Here is a 26,657-nt window from a genome sequence, read left to right on the forward strand (position 1 = left end):
AAATTCATAGTGTCCTTGCATACTTGGTAAAGGCTTTAAATGTAACAGAAGAGCTGTGTTGCAACTGTGATGTTAGATATCATAAAATCAAAGCAAGGGATTTCAGCCTTCTGCCTTGTGAGAAGGGTAGTTTGCACTTCAGGTGGGAGAAGGTGCCAAAAGGGGCTCTCTGCACTCAGTGCCAGCCCTGTGAAGCCCTGTCACTAAGGGAGGAGCAGAGACATGGGCTTCTCCTTACATCTTTATTAAGAACCTTCTTCATGCACTAGCTTGAGCTTACCACCTATTAGATCAACGCTGAATGGATTTCTAGAATTCAGCTCATGCAAATTATACCATTGGACAAATTTATTTTCAGGAAAACCTTTTCTGCCCTTGTCTGAGGTCTGCTGTCCTATGGACTCCATTTGGAGCTAGAGGGAGCTAGACTTCTGCTCCTGCCCTTCTCTTCATAGCAGCTGAGAGATTTCAGTCTCTAGTCTTGGATTCAAAGTGACTGATATGCAGCTCCCCTTTGTAGGCAGAGTCTAGCCAAAGGAACAGACCTTGCATATCAAGATCAGCACTGACTAGGTGTATTTGCTGTTATCTGGTGTGGTAAACTTATTTCCTTATTTTTAATTTTCTTTTTGCATGTCTTGGTCCCTCCTAGTGCCTATAATCACTACAAACCACTACCGTTCTGTTGTAGTATCTCTAAAAGCAGAAGAGTAGCCACTACCATAAAAAATAAAAAACAAGGTTCAATTTGCATCCTTCTCCTAGATTCCAGCAGGCAAAACTGATCATTGCTTTGATATCTGTCTCCTCCTTCAGCTCAAGTTGGTTCCAAAGCATGGCAAAGCTTGCAAGAGCTCCTGCTTATGAAGCCATTCTCTTTGGTCCTGGATCTGATTTGCCTGCAAGGGAATTTTGTTCAGAGAATTTTTACATTTATGAACTACGGCATTCTTTGTTGAAGGAAAATCAATTTATAAATGCATGCAAGAAAATCAAGGTTTGCAAGGAAGGTTTGTTTTTTTTATTGGATGGTCCTATCTTTTATTAAGCAACTGATATACTTGTGGTAGAAGGGGTGCATACTAGCACACGAGCACTGGCCATGCTTAAATATTCAGCAGGTGTCTCCTTTTCCTAGATCTCAGCCATGTACTCTTCGGTGAGTAAGCCAGGACAGGCCATCAAGGCACTGGATTCCACTTACACCTGTATTCAAGAAGTTGCATCTCCGAGGTCCCCATCTATTTGCAGCGGCCTCTATGCAAGTGTAAAGGACTTTGAAAACACCCTAAATACTACCACTGTGCCTCAGTCAGCGGACAGACCAAATGGCGAGTTGGAGCCTGACTATGAAGCTATCCAGTCAATGAGCCAGGAAGAAGATAGGACCTTGTCTGTGCCTAACACAAACCACATTGCTCTTTCAGGAGAGAATGACTATGAGAGTATAGGGGACTTGCAGCACCACAGGGATTTCACCAGACTTTAATTACTCTGGCAGCCACATTTCAGCATTTATCTTACCGGCTGGTATTTTCAAAGGAACATGTGAAACAAGAAGAGAGTGTTGTTCCTCCTGAGGAACCAAGTACAGAACAAAAGTTGTGAGGAAGCAACACGTGTTTCAACCAGGGTGCAATATGCATTAGGTTATTCTTGGTTTCTTGGCTGTTCTTGGTTTCTTGGCAATTCTTGGATTGCAGCTCACTAGAAAGGTTGCGTCAGTTCAGAATTAGGATCAAAACAATGTAAAGGCTTTTGTGTTGTTACTTCCAAGACAACCAGAATTTGGGAAGGAGTGCCGTGTTTGTCTTCTTAAGAAGATCACGTACCAAAAAGACTGCCTTTACGCAAAGCTAGCTTTTCATTTTAAAAGATTATGTCATTTGTTTCAAGGTGTTTTTCAAGAATCATTTTTCATTGCAAGTTCAGCCATCGTCTTTGTTGAGCAAATCACAGATCATCATGCCTCAACTCAGACTCACTTTGCAGGGGTGGGGAAGGTGTGTTAACTTTCCTGTCTTTTGGGGAGCTCTGTAATTCAGCTTGCTAGAACTATGAGCCCTTGCAGGCAGAGGGATTGGAGATGGAGTCAGAATAGCGATATGTTCCACTCCGCTTTCATTACAACTACAGTGCAAACAACAGTACTTCACTTCACAAGGGACCTACTCCAGATGTACTGGAATTAATTCTGTAGGCTTTTTCTTTCTTTCTTTCTTTCTTTCTTTTTTTACGTTAAGGGCTGTAGAACTTGACTTTCAGTATTTAAGGTATGTAGTGGTGTTTGTGGGGTTTGTTTTATTTAATTATTTATGAAATACTTTTTTGAAATGTCACCCTTAGCATTCTCACTCTATTTCCCTCATGTGCACACATAATACTTACACACATATGCTAGACAATTGCCATGTTGCATCAAAAAGCAGTGCAAATGAATGCTGGCATAATGTTCAGTCTAACTTTAACAGTGTTGACCCATCTTTTTAAGAATTTTTCCTTTTGTTTTTAGACTTTAAAATATTTTAATCTAGTTTATTATGTAGGAAAATTTATGTACTGTCTTGAGTGGATGATAATTTTCATTTTTACATTATATTTTTCATGTTCAAAGTTACTGTAGATTAACTTACTGTTTTATGTTAACAGAAGGAATCTCATTCTTTGTTTGGACTTTATTCGTTTTTCCTTTAAAGAACACTTGCTATATTAGAAGCATGTAAATGAACAATTGCTGTGGTTTTTTTATCCTCCTGAGCAGGGGGGTGTACATGCCTTGCTGTTTCTAGACTCAGAATTACAGAGCCTATGTAAAAGACCACTGTCAGCGGACAAAAAAGAGGAAGAAGAGAGAATGGGGCTTAGTCTGGGATAGCCACTGGTCCTCCTCTGGTAAAAGGAGTAGGAGAGTAAAAACTGAAGGAGGCCAAGCTTGGAGCTCTGGCAAGCAGTTTGAAAGCCATTGTCATTGCAAAGATACCAAGTTATTCTGCAAGTATTTCTGTTACTACTATAAACAAAGTATAGTGCTTAGATGAAACAAGTAGGTATTGGGCTGATACTTCTGTTTTCTTCCAGAATAGTACACTGTGACACTCCAGCATTAGAGAACTGGCATTGTGTCATGTGTATACACATGTATACACATGTTTATAGTTATGCGTATACATGTGCATATATCCCTGTGTATACACACATATACATGTAATTTGGATATAGGTATAAATTACTGTCCAGACTTGGTAGCATTCATATACATAATTTTTGGCATGTACTTGAAGAGTAGTTCATTTTTACTTTAAAATAAACAGTACCTAAACTGAGATTGGCTCGTAGCATAGTAGCCTAGAATGGGTTTAGTTTCCCAGTACTGATTTTTGACATATCAAATTGAGTCTTTCTAAAATCACTGGCCAGCGCCACACCAGTACTTGGTACAATAAAGAGCAAACATAGATTTGGTTACACACATTTATTACAAATAACTTGATAGCTGAAAGCAGTGAACTGATTTATGGACTTGGCCTGCACTGCAGTGGCTCTGAGGAGCGCTGCTAGTGTGCAGTCAACCCCTGCCTGCATTAGGGTGATTCAGGCTTCCTGGATCCTGACCTCATGCAACAGAGTAGAACACTTCAGCTATGACTCTCTTCATAAAAAAAAGAGTCATAAAAGCAGGTCAGGCCAGCCTACATCCATCTTGTTCTTGATCATGCTGTCATGTTTTCACAGTTACAGCAAACACTTTGCTTCCACTTCATTGCAATGTCTCCCTCTTTTAAAGCTGACTTTCATCTTCCTTTCTGGACTTTTTCCCTCAAAAAAATTTCTGTTTTTGTTCCCTTCAATGTGAATTCATGAAGTTCTGTCCTTCTGCTTCATATTGTCTAAGGCCAAAGATAAGATCTCTCATGTTTCAGAAGATCTTTTGTGATAAGATTGGAGAGTGTCTGAAGTCTTAAGCTATGTGTTTGCTGTCTGCTCCTTGCTCGGGGGTACTGGTTTACACTGCCCTCAGTCTGACTCCTGTGAATTAGTGGGAAACATTTCCCAACTCGTGAGCTTCTCAAATTCATCTCAAGATGCAGTTATCCCTTAAGGATTGCCTTATACATTACCTGGATGACTGCTCTAAAGAAACAGTAGCAACATGAGGCTTGTCAGGTTCACCAGAAGCAATTTTAATACAAGCTTAAAGATCAAAAGATAACACAAGTTCATGCTAGCAAAGAAAAAGGTTAAACTCCTGATTGCAAAATTTTAAGTTGCAAAAGAAGAAAATAATGCACCACTCAAAGAGTACCCTGTCATTCTTTCCTTGCTGTCATTCAAGATCATCAAGTCTAGGAGGGATTGCCCCGTTGCACTTTGCTGTTCTTTCAGAGCAGAAGCATAGTGTTGGTTTGGAGAGAGGGACGTGAGACTCCGTCCCATCCTTCGTGTGCCCTGGGCTGACAGCTGCTCCTTCAGACCTCCATATTTCCCTTTTCCACAGTGAAATCCCTCCTCCTCTCTTCATTTTTTTTTATTTTTAACCTGACTCATACAGCCTTGCACTGGGAGCTGGTGCTGGGCTTGCAGTGCTGTGGTGCTGACACTTTCCTTCTGGTTTAAATGATGCTAAGCTTGGTAACAACCTTTTCAAAGTGGCTATCGTAGCAAAGAAAGAGCTTCAGTGGTGGGTGGATTATCAGACTTTTATTTTCTTCTTTATCTCAAATTTTACAAATAGGAGTTTAACCTTTTCTTTTTACTATTCTGTCAATCATGTACTGTAGGTATATGCTTTATCCACATCTCTTCAAACTCTCAGTGTCTGAATCCTGACAGATGACACAGTAATACAGACAAAGTTTAATATGGAGTGTTTAGTCCAAGCCACGATCCCCACTCTGTCTTTTGTCAGATTTAGGGACTCTTATCCTAACAGTCTTATCTGAAGTAACCGCAGGAGAGATCTGCTTTCAGTCCACCAGATCCTCAGTCTGGTAGGGAAGGAGTTCAGAGTCCGATTGCTGTGCTCGAGACATTTGGACCTGCCCTCACCATTCGAGACCACTTACAGTGGACTCTTGGGAGCCACTAACAAGAATTACCTTCCATGAACAAGGCCGCATAGGAGAAGTCCGTAACTCCCCTGCAATCTCCATTATATAGTCTAATGCTAAAGAAAAAAATTTTAGAATTCCATCCAGGGCTCTTAAATTTCATCACCTGACAAGGAATCAAGCATCTATTTCAGTTCCCTCTATCCAGAAGTAAGATCCTTCCCTTCACTTGTGCTGCCAGTGCTTCCTTTTCACTAACGTATTGGATGGGAAGATTTTTCCAATAGTAATCCACAAATAGATTAATCTTACTGTAAAGAGTCTCTCATTGCTATTTTCTCTCTTTCACCATATCCTGAGTATATCACCCTAAATAAAATGTCAGCATCCAAAAGGAAATATTTCTTATCCAATGATCTTTTCTGGGGCTACTTAGCAGTCTATTTTTTTTAACTCAATTTGTTGGTAAAACTATGTAGTAAGATCTTCAAATCACCACAGTAAAGTCGAGTAAAGCTGTAATGTGCATATAACTACACTAGTGGAAAGGTCTTTTTTCTTTCTGAGAACTGGTAGAAATCAGAAATGTAGTTTCAAGGGTTTTTTTCAGTGAATCTGTGTCTCCTGTAGGAGTTCTAACCTAAACCCAACACCTAAATCAGTCATCCCCTTCTACCATGGCAAACTTGAATTGCTTTCTCAGTTTGAAAAAAAATAAGTTCTTTAAGAATATCTGTAGCATGGGCATGTACCTTTTTACCACGGTTAGATCACTTATAGTGCCTTTTTTACTAGGTATTTAGCATTTCCATACTCTTTTAGAAGTGTTTGTTTAGCACAAAAGTAGAAAGAGCGAGCCCTTACATTTACTTGTCTAAGTGGGAACCAGCTTTATAGAGACACATCAAATGTACTGGACCTCAGTTAGCCCTAGAATAGCAATAGTTTCTCACAGACTTCCTGTAAAAGCCCAGTAATGTAGCTACAACAACTAAACTTTGCAATAAGAATAATCAGTCTTCTTTCAAAAAGCCTAAGTTTTTCCAACAGTGAGCATTCAGGGAGGTGATGTTCTGTGTCCATGTCAACTGTGAAAAATTAGTTGCTCGGTCTTTATATTTATATCAATTACAGGCTTGCTTATATGTAGCAGGATTCATGGGATGGGGGCAATTGCAAAAGCAGTGCTGGGATTCAGATTCATTAGTCACCCAAAGCTGGAACATCCCACAATAGCAACTGGCTGAGGATCAGCTGCCTGCTGTAAGCCCTAGTGTGTTGTGCCTTCAGGGGCTCCATCTTCCCGGGATTTTTCCAGCCTGTATACTTCTCCATGGCTCCCTGACCAGCTCCTGTTGGCTGTTGTGATCAAAACTCTGTATACACGGTGCTCTCTGTTAAACCTTTCAATGGTGCTTTTGTAAGATGTTGGATAAACAGTTTCAATGTGCTTTCTGAAAGCTGACATGTAAAGTTGTGACATATAGCATTTGCTCTAGTATTTTTGACTTCACAAAACTTAGTGTTAATTGTGTTACTCTGGCTGCAAAAGGCTGACAGTGCTTCCCTGCTTCTTCTTTGTCCCACATAGAATCAAAATGTTGTTGTCACACGTAACAAGCCTATATTGGGCAATAGGTGTTTAAAAGCAACTACTCGGGCCAAGCTGTGGCTGGAAAGCAGTTAGACACATGGCTGTGATCTGTGCAGTGTGGGACTGGAAACATCATAGCTCTGAGCTCCAGGGTTTTCTCCTGTTTCCTACTGTGTATATACATTTGTTTGCAATATGACTATAGGAAATCTGTTTCTACAACAAACATGTTAGTTTGGGCCAAATTCCAAAGCGAGATTTTTTGTTCTTAGGCAAATTACCATTATTTCGGATGAGTGTTATGTATTCAGATTGGAATGTGCCTGAATAAGGGTGATATGTGCCTCCCAAGTAACTTAGTGCCTGTAGTCTATTGCAAAAAAGGAGACCTCAGAAAGAGAGATTCAGTATCACAGATGCTCTTGTGGTGGCGTGCTGAAGACCTTCAGGGGCAAATCTCTTCCTGAGAGCAGGAAGCATAATTGCTATTAATATGATAAGCATAATGATTTCATACTCTGGTGCTGAAATTGATTTGTAGCATCTTTTTGGGGATGGTCATGGCTGAAGATATTGCCAAAAAAGACTATTTTGATATCGCTTGCCAGCTAGCCAGATATTAACATTGTTGAGGGTTATGCTGATGATAAATGCTATGGATGGGGCATCACAGAGATAAAACCACTGGGTTCCCTTTCTTTAAGGAGAGAAGACCCTTTGGTTGGGCGAGTATGAAAGATCCCATGCTTGGCATTCATGTATCTTCAACAAAAAATATTCAACAAATTAATTGCCTATGTGATGATTTTCCAGTTGTGCATCAGGGTACCACATACACTAGACAGTGTTCTTTTCTAATGGACAACAAAAAGATGAAAGCTTATTTCTGATACAAGGTTCCCACTGCTTAATTGATAAGAACTTACTTTACATGTAAGCCACAGGTCAGCAAGGGAGTGTCTACACAATGTATATTTATCTAAGCTAACACTAAATGATCCAGCTTAGGTATTGTAAGCAGAATCACTAGAACAACTTAATGCTCTGCTTGGGCTGATCCACTCATATAGTGCTAGCGCAGACACCCCGATTTGCCTAGCGAATACATGAAGTATCTTTTTATTACATACCAGTTGGCCTGTGCCCAATCAACAACATAAATCTTATCATTATCATTCTGTTTCATCAAGCTGTGAAGTTTTGTTTCTGGAAATCTTTAGCTTAAAATTGTCCAGAAGGGTAGTCACTACAAACAGGGTAGCAAAATGTGTAAAAATAAAGATGTTACTGTAAAAGTAAAAATGCTCCCTGTTACTGCACAGCAACTTGTCTATCGTATGTGGTACTCTCTTGCCATACACATTTCTGAATAGTGGCTTTCATCTGTGATTTTCATTTATCCTAATAATAGCAAAGTCTGACAAGTTTTCAGTCTCCACAAATCCTCTAATTTTCACCAGTATGTTTGTTACGGAAAATGTAAAATAAGATGCTTTGTTCTGTTTAAAGGACAGGTATGTTTTTTTTTCTTACAGTTTACATTAATATAACAACTTGCTTGGATGATTTGCAAAGCATAGCAGTATGACTTGATTTTAAAATGCTTCATTTTAAATTTCAGAATGCCTCCCTTTCGGTACAGACAATGTTACCAACTCTTGGAATTTTAATGTTGTAATATTGGGGAAGGGGTTTTAAAACCTTATTGATCTTATTACTTTAAAGGAGAAAACTACTGATGTTTTGACATTTTTAATGTCTATGAAGAGACTCTCATATTTTTGACCTTCAGCATAGGATGGAATTGGACTATCCTCTCATTTATGGAACTGTTTCGCCCTTCCATATTCAGCTGTCACCTTCTCAGTGACTCTTTTGTCCTTGATGAGCTATGTAAACTGTCCAGAAGGCATAGAAACTGCATCACCTTAACAATTTTGAATGGGATGTTTAAAGCGCCTGTGGGAGGGAAATCACATCCTCAGGGACCCCATATTGCAGACTTCGTGGAGATCTTTATCTTCTTTCAAGGCAAGAAGCTCTGCAGCTTGCAAGCACTCAGCTGACATGAAAAACTTATAAAAGGTAAACTGATACAATGTTTAAATGTATTAGTAAAAAACACCTAAGAGCACAAGAATTTCCTTTCTCACATGCATGTGGATACTAGAGTTTGGTCTTGGTCTTTGAGCTACTTCAGCGTGGTCACGTAAGCAGTCTCCTCAGATTATCCTCCCAGCAGACAGTGCTGCTCAGCTATTTCAGACTCTGAATGAGCATCTGGCTCAGTGTAGCGGCTCCTGAGTTTCCACACATACCACCTCCTTACTTTCCAGCGGGGCCTGTCTCTACATGGTGGCAAGGACAGCTCAGGCATAGCCCTTTGCCTCACAGCCCTCACCCCTTTAATTTAAGAAGGGGGGATGTGAGCTGCTTCTCAGCCAAGCTGGCTGGTCTTTCTAGATAAAAGTGTGTTAAGAGTCACCCTGCAAACCCAGAAAAGAGCATTTACTCTCACGGCAGGACAGCTATAGACTACTGCAGCAATTAGGAAGAGAGAGGTAGAAGGAATAATAGCTAACTTTCATTTGCACTTCACTCACACCACAGACTATCTATTTATAAACATTTTTACAGTAGAAGAGATTATAGTTAAAGGACAAATTTCCCACAATCTTGTAAGAGATGGATGGGATTTCTTATTTCCTTCCAGAATTCCTTAAATGAAAAGAGGTGGAGCCCAGTCCTCTTTGTCCCACTGTGATACAGGGCTTGCTGGGCTTTTATCAAACCTCTGTATCAACCTAAATGAAAATAACTTCTAAATGCATGGTTTGGTTCTGTGATAAATCCAAGATAGACAAGTGTGGGCGCACCAGTGTAAGTACCTTATAGCCACAGGTTTCCATGTGCAGATCTGGACTTGCACCAATGGATTATAGTAAAATCAGAACCGGATTTATTTAAGTAGGATTATTTGCATGAGCCAAGGGTGCAGGACTGGACCCTAAGAGTTTAGGAGATGTTTGGCTTGGTGCTAGGTATTATTTCTATTTTCATTAGAGTAAATACTTTATGTCAGTGAATTTATATGACTTCCATTGGCACAACAAAAGCTAGAGTCTGGTATATGGATAATTATCTTTAATGGCTATTATTAAAATTATGCCTCAGTAGGATTCACTTTAAATTGAGTGGTATAGGAGCTTCAGCACAAAATTGCTTTATATATGGAGCATTGCATACTTAAAACGCATTGGATAAATACTTGCAATTACAGGCACTTGCTTTTATTTTAACCATCGTTTTGTAATGGAAAAATATTTATTAGCAGAATAGTTTTCTAGCAGTGTTCTCTTACATAATGTTCTAATAGCAAGATGTGTTTTCTGGACAGCCGTTTGATTCTCTGGTCACTGAAGCAGAACTTCAAACCATCCTCTAACCAGTACGACGTTCTGAAAAGAGAGGGCTCAAACTGTCTCTATCTAGTATCAGAGCAGACACAAAGAACAGGTTAAATACACTGTGTAGTTCGGATCTGTAGGTGGTGACAGCAGTTCAAAGAAACGAGTGTAATATATAAATCTACAGTCAGTGCACACAGACCTCCACAGCAGCACTAGCTGAGGCTTGGTAGCTACATGATTGGTTATTTATTTGGCTTGCTACCTTTTTGAAATCAATGTAGTTTCATTAACAACCCTGCAGACAGTGAAACAGTGTAGTTTTCCAAAATGCGTGTTCCATAAACTGTAGCTTGACTGTAATTGCCGAGCTTATACTACCGCTAGAGTAGTTCAGATCCAACACTAAGTTGTTTTTTGTAAATTGATAAATGCCATGAAATTCTTTTCAACATTTTCTAGTAGTATGTACGAGTTGATGTAATTTAGTCACAACATTGTTCTGAGAATCTTCATCCAATGTTTCTAGCCAATTCAGCTTTTGGCTGCTGAAAGCACAGTAGGTAATTATGGTTATTTACTGTAAATGTAGACAAGTTTTTTGTAAATATGTCAAGGCAAAAAAAAGAAAGAAAATGTTACTTAAACATATGAGGCAAATTATCTAAAAGTAAGAACATAGGTCAATAATATGAAATACAGGTTTTATTTATGTACAGTAGTATCCTAATATTTACTTGTTTATATGCAGGAAAAAAATCTTAAGATTCTGTACTGTATGCTCTGAAAGCTTTTAAAACAGGCTCTGCCATTTTCTTTGGTTAATATATTTGCATATAACTTTTGAATTTATTGGAAATCCATGTAAATGATGTCAAATGGTAAACATGTTATATTGCAATGAAATTAGTCTAATTTAAAAATCCTGAGAAAATTCAATGAATTGAAATCTTTATATAAATTCAGTAGCCAGATAGAATAAAACACAATAAATAAGCTTTTTCTTTTTTTTTAAGTCTGTCTCTATTTTTTTTCTTAACAAATGTTTTATATAGTCTTTGTAGTCACTGCTATTTGATAGAATTTTGTTTGTTCCAGGCATTTTGTGCTGATTTCATTATCTGATATGAACTATTAAGTCTTATTTGTGTTACAGAGCACCTTACTCCCCAAAGCCACAATCCTGTCAGGATTCAAGCATGTGCACAATTGTGAAATTTTAAGTTGTCTCTAGACTAATGCAAGAACTCCCATGAATATAGTGGCACTAGGCTCTTTAAGTAGGTAAAAGTACTGGGCTTGGACCTTTAAAGGTTATGCAACTTTCAGCATTCTTAAAGAGCTGCAATTACCAGCTTTACGGATTATTTTCTAAAACTGCTATGGCGTTTGATTCTTTTTTCTTTGCTAAAAATGTGCTGCAGGTAGCATTCCAAAGCCATTTGCTGAACACCTCTGTCAATGAGGAGACTCTAGTTTGTGTAAAAATACCTTTAGTACTTCCCAAAGTGTTTTAGGGGCAGCTGAACTATGACCACAGCTGAGTATTTAAAACAGAAATCTGGATTCTGCATTTAAGTCTAACATAAGGAAATGTCATCTTTTGAGCATGTCACTGGAGGCAGGCTTCTTTGTACACTGGAGCATGAGGCTGAAATGGGCATAGCCTCCTGGGACTTGTATCCTCTGTGAGTTACACCTTGCCCCTCATTAACTACAAACGAGAGAGGAGCAATGTATGGGAAAGTGCGGAAAAATGTCGAGGAGACAGACAATGGAAGCTAGCCAGACCGTTCCATGGGAAAAGGAGCCTCAACAAGGCATGTTGACCCATAGTCATGTAGTTGAGCCTGTGCCAGGGTGGTGCTGCACCTGGGCTTTGAACTGAGAATAACAATGAGCTCAGCATGCCTACTGCGCATGTGTATAGTACATAAAAACTTCATCCAGTGCCCCCCCCCCCCCCCGGTGTTCCTCACCCTGGACCGACGCTCAGCGGTGCCAGGGATCCCCTGCTCCATTATTGCCTCGATCGGGAAAATGCCAGGGAACCCCCATTCAGACGCAGAGGTAATAAATGCTCCGTATTGACCATCGTATGCCTTGTGTTTGTGTATCCGTCCCTGCTGGGAGTCCAGGCGGTGCCCCCGCCTCACCCTTACACTTGGCGTAGTCGGCAGGATACACAAACGACAATGCCGTGGCCGAGGAGAGTGAAGGGGGAGGGCAAGAGTCAAGAAGGGACTGCTCGCCTGCGGCTTCCAGGATGGCCCCAGACTGAGCCATGGGGGCTGGCAGCTGCATTGCTTTCCATGCTGGCAGTCCCTGAGGACCGGCCAGAGTTGGCACAGGGGGAAAACGTAACCCCAAAGGCAGTTGAATCCGCTTTACAGGTTATGCCCTTCTGTACCACTTCGGAAGCAACTTGGAAGCTGGCCGGATGATTATGGTGGGCGCTGTTGACAGGCGTTCGAGCCTTAGATAACAGCAACGAGTAAAGGATCTGGAGAAGGAGAGTGGAGATTTACGTGATGCGAAGGCGGTAGCACAGGAGTTGATTATGACCCAAACTGAAAAGAGTCAGGAATTAACCCATAGGGTAGGGCGATTAGCTTTGCAGATGGCTAATAGGCGGCATGGGCGTTACGGGAAGGTGCCCACTACTGTTTCTCAGGTGCGGGCAAATATAACTCAACCCTCCTGGGACCCAGAGGAGCAGGATGGCAGTATTTGGAGTACCTCATCTGATCCAGAAATTGAGTTTGATATCGAGCAAGAACCGCTAACGCTGAGGTGTGGCCACTTGTTCAGATGTGGGGAGGAGCGACAGATAGATAGGGATACCATAGAGCAAACAAGGACTTATACACCAAAGGAGTTACGTGAGTTTTTGACCACATTTCAGCAGCAACTGGGGGAGTTATTACTAGTGTGGATGGTGAGAGCCTGGGATAATGGGGCTGGATCATTAACGTTGTTAAGAGAGGAGCTGAATTTAATAAGCCTGTTGTCCACAGACATTCAAGTGCAGTATTATCTCTCCCAGCTTACGTCTGCGCAAGATAGCTCCGGTAACCCTGTAGTTGCTCCTTCGCTGTATCAATGGTTGTGCGCTGCTGTGGTGGGTGCTTACCCGTCCACTGGTGAGTTAGCCACTACAGTGGGGGCTTTGGTAAACAATATAAGGAATTTTGCACTTGTTGGTCAACTGGATACTAGGCAAGTGAGAGCAGTTCGGAATTCCAAGGTGAGAAGATTGGCAGGGACTACTAAATTGAGTGGAAAGCTAACGAGGTGACAGATGTGGACTGATTTGCTGCAGGTAGGGGTATTACATGATGAGATAAATGGTCTTTCTACTGCTGACTTATTTAAGCAACGATTACCTGCTAATCAGCAATATCAGACACAGCCTACTGCCCCACCTGCACCCAGTGCTCCTTGGAAGCTGCCTGCTAAGAAACAACGAAGGGGAGGTGGGTCCCCCAAAATCCGAGCATCGGTTGCAGCGTATCATCCAGGGGACCGACGCCCATATGTACCCCTGCAAATTAGGTGGTGCTCGGGAGGGGAAGTAGCTGTGCTTGCTTTAGTAGATACAGGGGCAAAGGTTACAGTGTTGCATAGTGCTGTAAACCCTGAGAAGGTACAGGGGCCGGACATCAGTGTGCAATTCTTAGGGATAGTCTGGAGCAGGCAGATGAAAGCTATCCCTGAGAAAGTGCGCAATACGATTCAACCACACCCTGTTGCCACTGCTGTAAAACAAATACAAGCTTTTTGGGGCCTTTTGGGATTTCTGGCGGACTTTTATATCCCACCTGCAACCTTGTTAGGGGAAGTACGTTTTGAGCAAATGCCTCTATTGTCTGAGCCAGAGGGGCTCCCCCCTCTCCCAATAGACCCATTACCTGTCCAAGAGGCCCCTCCTTTCGGGACGTTATCTCCTGAGTGAGTGCAAGCCAAACTGACCCTAGCAATCCCTGCTCGAATATCTGTAATGGAAGGGGGGGGATTGCCCCCCGCGTACTCGCCTCTGGGGAGGTAGAATTCTATACATCTGAGCAACTTATGATTACTGAATGAAGAGTTATAAACTTACATTTAAGACTTGACTGCCCTTCACAGTGTGTGTGGCTGATTACACCTTTGATTGATACCTGTTAAAATAGCCCCACTCTTATTGACCTCTTCTCAAGATTTATCTTTCCAGGTATCCGTATCCACGCCAGTGAATGTCTCACAGGGAGCACCAATACTGCGAGGAATGCTGATCCACACTGCTGGAGCGCCCCAAGTTCAGCAAACACCCTCAGTGCACTCTTCAGCCAGTGTGTGGATACTAACTCCTCAAAAGGAAAAACAACCTGGCACTGTTTTAGCAGATGGTCCAGGAGTCACTGCTCTTGTTCTTCCTGATGGCGATACCATGCCTTTCTATCTTCCCATCAACAGGTTACCACGCCAGCATCTGTAAGTTGCCGTTGGAATGTTGCCTCTTGCTGACCATGACAGATGCTATTGATGTACAAGACCATCCAGCTTCCCATGTAAATACATGGATTTGACTTGCACAAAGATCAGCTAACCTCTCTGCTTTCTGTATTGCAGGAGGACGATCAGTGGATGATGTCTTAACTACCTGTTACACAGGTGTACCAGCTCCACTTGTGGTATTGCAGAGTTATACAAAAAAAAAGAGAGAGATTCCTGTTACTCCCATGAATTTCTACAATTTGAATATTGTTTCCCAAAAGCTGACACCTTGGGCTTATTCTTTTCATATAACTAACATATCTAAAGCAGATACTTGCTTTTGCTTTGTAAATGCTGTCTCTGTTCTGCAGAATGTAACTGATATGCAGTCAATTTGTAATGACACTATGGATATCACCTATATGTCTGCTCACCTCATACTACCATTAGGGTGGTTCCTCCTGTGTGGCACTACAGCATATACATATGTGCCGGCCAGCGCCACAGGTGGCCTATGCACTGTAGGTCGTGTTACTTTAAGCACTCCTCCCTTCATGACAGAGCGGCGGAGGACCCTCTGGCATGTCCTAAGACACTGCTTGTAACCGCCATATAAGTTTATTTTCTCATGCAGAGGCTCTAGGCCTATTGTTGAGCCTAGTTGGGATCCCGGGGGTAGTGGCACATAATTGTAAACAGTTAGAGCATGTTACCTGTGCTTTGGCTCAAAGCTTAAATTGGATGTCTAGAGCCATTGCCTCTTCAAATAGGGAATTGGGAGCAGTGTAGCAAGGAACACTGCAAAACCACCTAGGGATCGACTGCCTCCTACTGCGAGATAACCACAGACATCATGACTTCGCCGAGATGTGCTGTTTCAACATGACCGATGCCCCGGTGTTCCTCACCCTGGACCGATGCTCAGCGGTGCCAGGGATCCCCCGCTCCATTATTGCCTCGATCGGGAAAACGCCGGGGAACCCCCATTCAGACGCAGAGGTAATAAATGCTTCATATCGACCATCGTATGCCTTGTGTTTGTGTATCTGTCCCTGCTGGGAGTCCAGGAGGCGCCCCCGCCTCACCCTTACAAGCAGCCATTTAATAGCAACTAGTTAGTGATCAATAAGGTCCTGGAAAATTCACAATGCAGCCACAGATGAGTTAGGTTGCGCTTGGAGGCTGAAAAATCAGACTGGCACCTACAAATAGTATCTGTTTACTGTCAAGCTAATGGCTCTATCTTTGACCTGGATTGGTATTTTTTAATACTCAACAATATAAGGTTATAGGTCAATTATTTTAATACTCAAAGATATAAGGTTTAGGTCAAATACAAGACTCCTGTAAAACTACGGAAAACTGCATGTGAAAAAGCATTCGGTATCAGTATTCAGATTGCTCTTTACTGAAATTTGTTCATAGACCAGAAAGCTTCAAGATATATAATTTGATATACATTTTTTTATGAAGCAATTTGTTGAATAATAGCCAGTATAGGCTGTTCTTCTGAAACATGCATACATTATTCTTTTTTTTCACTCTTATTTCCAAACAGCCATGAGGTAGTAATGCTACAGTATACTATATAGTAACTGTACACTATGGTAATACTGTATCAGCCATAAAGTGGCTAGCTTCAGGTTTGAGAGCAAACACCCAGAGCTATGTGGCTGATTAAAATATCGAACCATTTGCCCATATTCTGGCTAGCCATGTTGCTATATACAAGCGTTTGGGAATGGAAAGTTATGAGCAGCTTTGTTCTCCACGGTCTTTCACATCGCTCACAAATAAAGTTTTAACCAAACGGCAACTTGGTATGCAATCAGGAGTGCAGTGACACCTGGCGTTTAAAACAGTTATTCCCTGTGAAGTATGACTAGCAATTTCTTTCTACTTTTTTATTGGGTACCTGGCTCAAAGACTCTCAGTTCACCCTGTGTCCATGCAATACAACGTTAGATTGAACTAGAAAGTGCTGGAGCTCAAGAGTGGCTTTAACATTACTTTGTATAAAATATATCTGACAGATTTGCAGTGACATGATGCCTCAGGAATGGCTCTTCTTCCTAGCACTCTAGCTGCCAAGATACTTTATCACTACTACTTCTCAGTTGGTTATTACACAAACGGGGTTGACCCTTAATATAGTCCACCCAACTGGAATAAGTGCAGCCTTTGTGGAAGGAGCAATAGGTGAGAAGAGAGAACTGTTTGTCCAGGCAAAATTATAATTCCACAGGATTGATTCACAGCTCCTTCCTGCCACAAATCAGGAATCATCTATGTGCTGTAATGCTAGAAAGCACAATAGACTACAGGTACTATAGTCTTACTATAGGTACTTCTAAAATAGTCCCTAGCAAGGAGTTTACCAACCAAAGTAATCTAGGTCTATATGTTTACAGGTGCTACTGAAATGGAATCTAAATCGCATCATCAGTTAGCATAATTATTATTATAGATTATAGATTAGTAGGACAATAATAGGACAATAAGGATCATCACTATTAAGGATTACAGTTTGCTACAAGATGAAGAAAAGGGAGATTTGGTAGCAATTCAGACTGCTTGACAATTTCTATTATGTACAAGTTTTTGTGACCTATTTTGAGAAGTACATACGTGTGCCACATTTCTGCAGTTAGTCTTTGAAATTCAGGAAGGACAAAACCCTAAGGCTAGTGGTGTACTTTTTATTTGTCTGTGAAATTCTGTGAGGATTTGGGTGAGTTACAAAAGCCAAACTACCCTAAAAGTCACTGTTTTTCTACTTTAATTTATCTGGGAAGTGATGGCAGCCTGAAAAAAGAAATCGAACCTGAACTTTCTAAGGTTGGGCTTCTGCCTCAACAAACAGCAGCTTGAGGCTGTCAAAGGGAGAACCAAGACTCTCTCCAGCAAGTACCCTAAGGCTAGCACTTAAAACTAGCATTCAGAGGTCTTTTTCCTCTCTCACCTGCAGCCTATTCTCAGCAGCAAAGTATTAAAAAAAAATAGTAGGTGAGAAAAACGATCTGGGCAAACTGAAGTCTGGACGTAGCTCTCACGGGAGCAAACAGCTGCTGCTAAATGTAATGTAATGAGTCTTGCAACTAGCTTCTAAGTTTTGTCTTTAAAAATATCTAGGAGCTGATATGAAAAAAGGCCTACATGAAAACTTAAGTCACAAATTCAAGCACTCAAACCATGAGGAAATGCTGGATTTCCACTTGTTCATATATTCCTCACATATTCCACTTGTTCCTCAATTCTTTCCATAATGCATTTGCCCACTTCATTCACCAAGTAAGGGGGTTCTTGTGCAAAAGAAGTATTGTGAACTATTTTCAATGATCCTGTCTTTAATTGCTTCATCTTTTTTTTCACAAAGAAATTTTCTCCGTGAATTTTAAGCATAAAAATAGCAAGGACCTTTATTAAGTTTGTGGAGGTAGTTATTAATCTGTGATTTCTTTCCTTCTGGATTCTGCAGCCTAGGTAACACTCAATTCAAAGGTTTGGTATGTGTTTGAAAGATGGTAATGCCTGTGACATGTCTGTTGGTGACTGCATACAGAGTGTTAAATGGACAGATAACAAGACCGTGGCCTTAGTATTTGCAACTAAAGTAGTCATCAAACAGCTGAGAAGAGCAGGACAGGAGTGGAGAATAAAGTCTCCGTTATTCATTGTAATATGAAGCTTTGGATACTCTAGACAGTAAGACTGATTTTTGCCATGGCTTTCAAATCCCAAGTAGTCCTTTGGGGTTCATCCAGAGTGCTCTCCAATACATTTGGCATCTAGACAGCCTCCTAGGTTTTGCAGCCCCTGTTACCAGAACTTACTGTATGCTCACACAGTGCAACATTCTTGGAGCTGCCTCAGCACAGCTCCATCCCTGGTCCTGCAGGACAAGTGCTGAGCCTGAGCTCATAAGCCTTCCTGGAGCCAAGCAAGCCTGTGCAGAGGCAGTCAGTGTGTCTCTGCACCAGTCCTGTGATTTGGCCACAAACTCGATAGTTACCACACATAAAAGAGATAATTAGGTGGTTTTGCTTTATTTGGTTAATTACACATGTGTTTGTGTCAAGGAAGGAGGGAGGACAGAGAACTGTAGGTTTCATTTCATTTAGCTTTCTTCTTGATAGCTTTTCTTACGCACTTCCCCACTTTGAATAGTCCGAGCAATGGTCTATAGTGAAAACTGTCAGAAAACTCAAGACAGAGCATGAAAAGGAGTGAAGAGCCTACCAGACAGAAGTCGTTCTAGTCGTTTGTGGTCAGTAGATGTAAATGTGATTCAAAGAAGAATCAGAGTTTGGAAGCAGAGAATTCTACCTCTAGAAATGTTTCAGCTAAAGGCACCACCACAAGTGAAGGGGAGGTGGCCTGGGGCTTCTCCTGCACCCGCCAGCCCTGTAGATGGGCAGAATTAAAAACAATGCACCTATTCTGCTGCCTGAAGAGGCTGTATGAGCAAGTTCTTAATAAAATTAATAATCTTAGGTTAACCTAAAAAGCCTCAAAAAAGAAATTCTCTCTTTTTGGACCTGAGGCCAGCAAGTTTCCGTTTGCTTCCAAGAGCAAATGCTTTTATATGTATGCAAGATATCTGTGAGGATATTATAGCTCTAGGTGCCTAACACTAAAGAAGAATTAAGTGTTTGGGTCCTCCATACAACACATGTTGAAAAGGAGTTTCATAACAGGCAACATACTGAGAACAAATTGCTTGAGGTTGTCCCTGAGGACAATATTAAGGGTTTGTCCTTCCCCTTCAGGGGCCAACCTAAAATAGGTAGGTACTTCCTGGTACTCATGTTTCACAGACACAAGCCTTTCCAGTTTGTTCTGACAGTTGTGTTTGGAAAGAAACCTGTGTGCTCGGTGAGATGATGCCAAATACTGTTTGCAGTATGACAAAAATTAGCTTGAAGAAATGCTTAGCATATACTCTCTTCTGGAAGAGTGCATGTATGAAGTCATTCAGGTACTAAGCAACCATGAATGCATCCAGATGGGGAGCACATGTCCTGTCAGTTAGAATGTCTCTGTTTGTGCACCCTTGCCCCCTTGGCAAATTTGCATACACCCAATGCTTTAAAGCACATGTCATCTTCATTATAGGATATTGGGAAAGGTGAAGTGCTAGATAACACTTTAGATTACATTCAGAATTAATCTAGAGTTGGGTTAGGATTCATCTGAGATCAAGATCTGGCTTAAGAACCTGGCTGGTCAGGCCAGGACATCCTTCACAGATTTCAGTGAAATCCAGATTTTCCTCTGGGGTTTCAGAACTAACCACAGAGGCTGTATACTGAAGGACTTGTCTCTGGTGACGTGTGTGCAATTTTCATACTGTAGGAAGAAATGGGCTGCATTGAAAGCCAGGCAAGTCAAATTGTGCCATCTGAAGTGTAGTTAATTCATGATGAAGTTAATTCACCTGTTCCTCCATAAAGCAAATTTTCAACAGAGAAAAAAAGACTGCTATCACATCACAAAGGGTGATGCTGATCTACTTGATCCTGATCTACTGATTCTTTGCGGTCAGAGAGGAGGACAGCTTGATGCAGATGAACTAGCTACAGAAATTTTCTTCAGCCAGGATTTCCTTACATCTGCTTTGATTTTTTTCTGTTAAGTACACATTCACTGAGCAGGACTCCTATCCCTGCAGTTTCTGCTGTGAGGGACTGTTCTTGGCTTGAGAGACCCTGCCTGGTAGATTTCCATCATGTTAGGCTTGGGGCTAGGCCCCAAGAATAACTTAAGTACTAAAAATCCAGAACTGTTGCTGTTTAACAGCTGCTTGGTTAGCTCTAGAAATACATGAATTCACTAGATGTTCCCCTGTATGACCTGCAAGTCCCCTAAATGCTTGCGCACCCATTCCAGAACTAATATACTGTAATCCAAGTAATTAGGTGCATGGTTTAAGTAATTAGGGGCCACTAGTATCCAGAAACTAGACGGATCATGTACCAAGGGCACTGATCCAATAGGTGTGCTCTTAGCATACCTAATGCAACCTGCTATCCTTTAGTTCAGTGTAAAAATGGTGACAGTCACACCCATCTAGAAGCACAATCAGAGAAGTAAGAAAGTTTTCTGAATAAATGCTTGCCAAGAGGATGCCTTCCATTTCCAGGGAAAGAGGCTTCAAAGCCACCTCCCTGCCTCCAGCAAAGTTCTCTAACCACTGTGTGACACACCGTGAGAATACTCTTCACCTCTCCTGTGAATGAAGCAGGACCATGTGTACTAGATCCACAGCCTAGCCACTAATTGCAGTTGCACTGTCGCCTTTCATCACGATACTGAAAAAGTGGCTTCTGTCCTCTTTTCCAGGTTGTTCTAAGCCCTTAGCATGATAGGCTCTGAATCCATCCCTGGTCTCCACAGGGTGCAGAAGTTCAGGTGTCCTTCTCAGTGTACTCCTGAGGGTGGTATCCTCCTTGTCATGTAGGTTTTGGGGCCCTCTGTAGCTCTCCTCCATGCCCTGGAAAGGTGCCTTAGATTTTTAATCCATGAGCTGCATTCCATGTTGGGGCCAGAAATAAAAAGCTTGCCATTATGATGCCAATAAATCGTAACCAATTTCTATATGTGAGAAACAGTTTCTGTAGCAAAAGGATGGGAAGAGGGGCAATTCCCAGGTTCCATGAGCTTGAACAGCTTTAATGTATTTAGTCCAGTCTGTACAAAATACATGCATACAACTCTGTGCCTACTAATAGCCCCTACTGATCAACTTCTGGTCCTGCCCATTTTATTGTGAGCAATATTTGTGCCGCAAGGGATGTACCACCACTTCACTGAGAAGACATAAAAGCATGTCTCCCAGGGACAACTTTGGACCAGCATGATCATCCAGGGAGACTGTTGGGTCTTCTGTTCCAAATGGGAAGGAGGTGGGTGCTACTGGGTACAAGAGACTCTAATGTTTGTGCCTGATGGGATGAAAGAGCTGAGAGGAGAGGAAGAAGTAAGAGAAGAGACAGAACATGTACAGGATTAATTTTCATTTTTAAGATTCCAAAGCTGAATCAATGATTAAAATTTCAGTCATGTTTGGATTCTGGCAAATATGCAGGGCAGCAAGCACCCAGCATTCAGATGTCTCAGAGTTCTGTAAGGTTTTAAGTTGAAAACACTGACTTCAGTATTCAATAGCCCTGGCAAGTGTTAAGAGGAAAGCTTTGGCATGTGTTAAAGGATCTCAAAAAGAGGGGGGAGGGGAGCTGCTGCCAAAAGCTCTCAGTTTGGGACTGGCTTTTCTGAGTTTCTACTGCTGCTCATTAAAGCTGCTATTCCTATACCTGGACAAATGGAGGGGAAAAGGACAAGGAGAGGATGGGGTTCTTAGTTTTGAATGGCTGTGTTATCTCACTTCTTGCACTCCCACTCCTAGCTTTTTGGTGGTACATTCATGGGTGAAATAATAATTGACTATGCCTCCCTACTTGAGTTTGGTTTAGGCAGTAACAATGTTTGTTTTTGGAGATGGGCTTAATCCAGAAACTGAAAACAATGCTCAGTGTTTCTTAAAGCAAACAATGTTCATATTGCTTGCTAAGGGTTTGGGGTTTTTTTTTGTCCTCTGTGGTGCTATTTCGAGTTCTAGCATGTCTGTTGTGCAGAGGCTGAAGTGCTCACTCTGGTTGTTTACAACAATTTCTCCTTGTGTTGCCAGGCTTTTCTTTCATGAAGCATAGTTTTGTAGGCCGTGTTCAAAACAAGCCACAGTGTAAATAAACTGCAAAATGTGGGCTCAATAGCCCTCAAAAGTTGTCTCTAGCGCTGACAACATTGTAAGAGCACGAAACACTCATGACAAGTTTCAGGTTGGATTCAAAAGCTTCAGTACTTAGATTCAATGCTAAGGGCTTGTTTTATTTCTGCAAATCTGGAATTGAAAAGATTTCTTTAATTTTGAGCGTCTTTAAGATAAGTTCTGTTCGCTACCCACATTTCAGTCTGGTTCTGCTGCGTGCACAGTGGTCACAGCTGCTGTTGCTATTGAGCTGACTGACTGAGATCACTGATTTCAGGGCTAGAGAAGACTTTCTCCATTGCAGTAGCTGGAGACCTGCTTTTCTGGGGCAGTCGTGCCTGGCTGTCCACATCTGGCAGCTATCAGCGGACAGAAGTACATTGTCCCATTGTACTTTCATGTGCCCCACAAAAGGCCTATCTAGGTCACTTGATGCACGCTTGGGTCTTAAGGCTATAACAGCTTGCTGACTTATTATTAAACTTTCCTGACAGACTGTTAAACACCATATGGTCTCACTGCGACAGGCATCCTCAGGAGAAACAGGCAAAGTTTGCTCTGATTGTATTCTAGGTCTGATGTTCCCAAAGAGTTAGGCAATGGGGAGTGCTCCTGTTATTGGCTCCTTTGCCCTTAAAGATGGTTCGGTAAATGGCTACAGCACAGCATCATTGCCTCTCCCTGGCTGTGTAATCCACCACACATACACCAGGCCCTTCCACTAGCCCTGGCCTGCATAGTGGTCCTCAGAGCAGACACCACTGCTTCAAGGAAAAGAAGTTTTGAGAACCATCGTCTGAAGGCTGACAAGAGAAAAAATGTAACATTTAGCACATCTACAGGATTTCTCAGCCCCAAAGAGAAGAGTGAGGACAATGCAGAACTGGGAGAGAAGCACCTCCCTGGGCTAATAGCACACACAGCAGCAAAACAGTTATCAGTGCTGATAGCAGGCCAAGTCTCACAACATATCCCAGAGATGGTTCCCAGGAACTGAACAGGGCAGTCCATACAGATCCTGAGCGGCTGCTTTCTAGCTGCTCCCTAACTCTGCCGCTCCAGAGCGCAGCTCTACAGGTGGCACGTGGATTCTGCATCATTAGCTCTTTGGGCTGCAGAGGACAGTGCAGTCAATGCTCTTCAACTTAGCAAGCTGCACTGAAAAACTTTGTCTGTTTGCTTCAGAAAGACTGATACTAGACCAAGCACAGTTAATGAAGTGGATCAAAATGCACTTGCACAAATTACTGGATGCTCCTGCCCCCACAACCCTCCCCACAAACCATTACAATACTCACCAGCAAGCATCATGCCTTGGCTAGAATCAGCGCCTGCTAGCCATTTTTCTCTATACAAAACAGTTCCTGGAAAGCACTGTAATGAACACAGCCAATCTATGAGGAGTTCATAAAATACGGTATCAGAATCAAATTGTGGCTGGGCAAACCCACTGCCTAGGATGCAAGAGAAGGAAGAGGTGCATTATGTTACAGAATTGCTATGTTGCCTCACCAGGTTTGCTGGACTCTGCCCATCTGTATAACAGCAGATGGCACGGCCAATGCATCATGCTGCTCCCAGACTCACGTATCATTTTGATCTCTTCAGTCATGCCTATGGCTCGTAGCCTCCAACCAGGTGAGCCACTCAGTCACTGGTGAGCAGATAACTAAATCCAAGGTGAAGCAAAACTAGCAGTTTACTACCAGTATAGCTAGTATTGCTACCAGAAAATTCCAGCTAGGATATCTCTAACAAATCTATGTATAATAAATGGATCATACACAACCTTGGATTAGAAGAGCATTGCAGTGGTTCAAAGTTAATCACTGGAAAGTTAGAAAAAGTCTGAGGTAAGGTTGCCTATGCAATCGTAATTTAGCCTCCTTGTGTGCCTATATCATGAAAAAGTCTTTAATTATCCAGTCACATGTCTTTCTCCACTACCTCTTTGCTTCACCCAGTGCACAGAATAGACAGCACTCACTTAGCAAGCAGCTAGTCACTTTTATTTTTTCTGCTGCTTAGTATGTGGCCCCATCCTTTGTTTAGCCCAAGCTTCTCAGTTCTGCTATGAAAACGTAATGATTAAGTTCCTTGCTGGGTGCTTCTGTCATGTCCATCATTAGAGCATTTGACTGTTTCACAGACGTTAATGGAATTATCTCCCTGACACTACTGCACACTCATTATTTGGTGAGTGTGCGTATGGTACAACAAAGCTAAATAAAGTAATACAAAAAAAAGATAAAAACAAGATGCAAGGCAAAATTGTACATGGGAGGGGCACATCTGAGCTGCTGAGTAACTTCAGATTAGCAGAGTGTAGTCTACAAGTCCTCCTTCAATTGTTCTGCATGAAATGGGCCACCGCTTAATGCATATGTTATCCTGACCAGCTCTACTTCTTTTTATCTAGCAGGGATCTCAACAGAAAAGTTTGTAGTAGATGTCTGTGTGTGTATGTGTGTGTGCAAGCACATGTGTATCACATAACGGAGGTTTAAGAGAAAAATATTGCACAAAAAATCATACTGAGAAAAGCATTAGAGCCACCATGGAAGCATGCAGCTACACTATAAATTCTCAATTCTAGCTTCATTAGAGAAATCATGGGACAGTCAGGAGCTTGTAACTTTCTCCCACATGCCTCTTTTCATATTTAGTCCGAGTTGTCACATGCCTATCTCTGCAAGCTTGGGGATAGCCATGGAAAGGAAACTTGTAACTAATCATCATTAAAACAGAAAGACAAAGAAAGATTTTAGCAATGTTTCTGAAGCTCTTGTGGGGATGAGCCCCTATCTCCCCAAGAGATACTTAGGGCATAGTTTCTGTCTGCCTGGGTATAGTCACTGCTGGAACGACCTCTCCCTGGAATCTGAAATGACTGGGCTTGCTCCAGAAACGGTGAAGTAAATCAGAAATGGTGTTTTGATAGGCTGTGTGATCAGCAAAGTGACCACAGAAAGGAAGAAGATCCTGTTCTATTTACTGCTTGAGAAATGGTTAATTACACTGTCCAGATCAGTCTTCTGATAAGTAGAGGAACAAGTGTGTCCAGAATCTCCCTGAGCTGTGTATCCTGCATCACCTCAAGTAAGAGGTCAGCTGCATTTTGACACCTGATGTTAGAAAGAAATGGGGCTGCTGCCATTGGGACTTCAAAGATGGAATATGTACATATGCTCTGTGAAACACAGGCAAGATAAATTCAACAATTCATCTCAATTGTTTTGGAAGCCTGGCAATAGATCCTGTTTCCTAGAGGTGTCAGTTATCTGTACTGTATTGCTGATCTGCTCATATCTGCTAGGTATGGCTGACCTTGACCAAAAGAAGAGACGTTTTGTTTAGTTCAAATCGACATGGGCCCTTTGGTACATGTCTGCTCATATTAGGTCCAGTTTCCTACCACAATTCTACCTATCTCCCCAAATAACCTGCTGTAATTTACTTTCAATACACACTTTTCCACTTCTGGTCCTCTCTGGAAGTGCTAAAAGGAATGCTTTGCTTCTAGAGAAGAAGCAGCTTTCCAGGAAGGAATCACAGTGAATGGCTGGAGGAAACCATACAGAATTGCCTTGATGACCTAAGGATTTTAAAGGTGGAAAAGAACTGGATTCCTCTTCTTCCTTCTTCTTTACTATTATGTCTAAAAAAAGAAATGTAAATCACTGTGAGACATTGATTTTAAAAGTCTATTACTAAATTATGCTCCCTTTTTTCAGCTGCAAAAGGTATCTAACTAGCAGTGTCATAGTAAAAGAACTTTATTTCTCCAGGTACTTATATTTAGTGTGGTTAAAGAACACAGTAAAACTGAAACTAATTTGCTGTGAATACTGGTGCACTAGGCCATGAGGTTGTGTTAGCAGAAAGCTGTATGTGACATGCAGATTACAGGCTATTTTTTATTGTCAAAATCAATCCTTCATTCAAATTAATACATTGTCAGAATCCTAATTACTTCTGTTAGAAATGCTGCAGCTTATTAAGAAAGGGGCATAAGTCTCTCTCTGTAAATTCTTGATCATTGCACTGCAATTCCAAGCCATTTGTGAAATGTTCCATCATTTAATTTATAGCCTGTTTCTCTCTTTATGTGGGTTCTGACTGCAAAATCATCAATCATTATACAGTATTAGCCATGTGATGAACCATGTACTCCTTGTTAGCTCTGGCTCCAAAATAACCCCATTAGTCCCTTCCTCATTATCTCCTGTTCCTCCTAATTGCTTACAGGCGCACTGAAAAATTTTGCCTTTTATTCAATCATCTTGCTCTTTTCTAACAATGAAAATTGCAGGCGCATTCAGTAACAATCCTTGTGACATTCATCTAGTGCTACCAAGTTTCAT

At 41.5% G+C, this 26,657-nt stretch overlaps 1 protein-coding gene across 5 annotated transcripts in view; it reads left to right on the top strand.

Moving 5' to 3' along the window:
- Positions 1-11,064, top strand: part of PAG1 (phosphoprotein membrane anchor with glycosphingolipid microdomains 1) — a 118,190-nt gene extending 107,126 nt beyond the window's left edge. For all 5 annotated transcript variants that reach the window (XM_064507361.1, XM_064507363.1, XM_064507362.1 and 2 more), the window contains one exon: positions 1,139-11,064. In XM_064507361.1, the coding sequence (XP_064363431.1) occupies positions 1,139-1,489 (351 nt within the window). In that variant the 3' untranslated portion in view covers positions 1,490-11,064. The remainder of the gene's footprint in view (positions 1-1,138) is intronic.
- Positions 11,065-26,657: the final 15,593 nt, after the last annotated feature.

The sequence above is a fragment of the Dromaius novaehollandiae genome, chromosome 2 (genome assembly GCF_036370855.1).
Source record: "Dromaius novaehollandiae isolate bDroNov1 chromosome 2, bDroNov1.hap1, whole genome shotgun sequence".
Taxonomy (NCBI): domain Eukaryota; kingdom Metazoa; phylum Chordata; class Aves; order Casuariiformes; family Dromaiidae; genus Dromaius; species Dromaius novaehollandiae.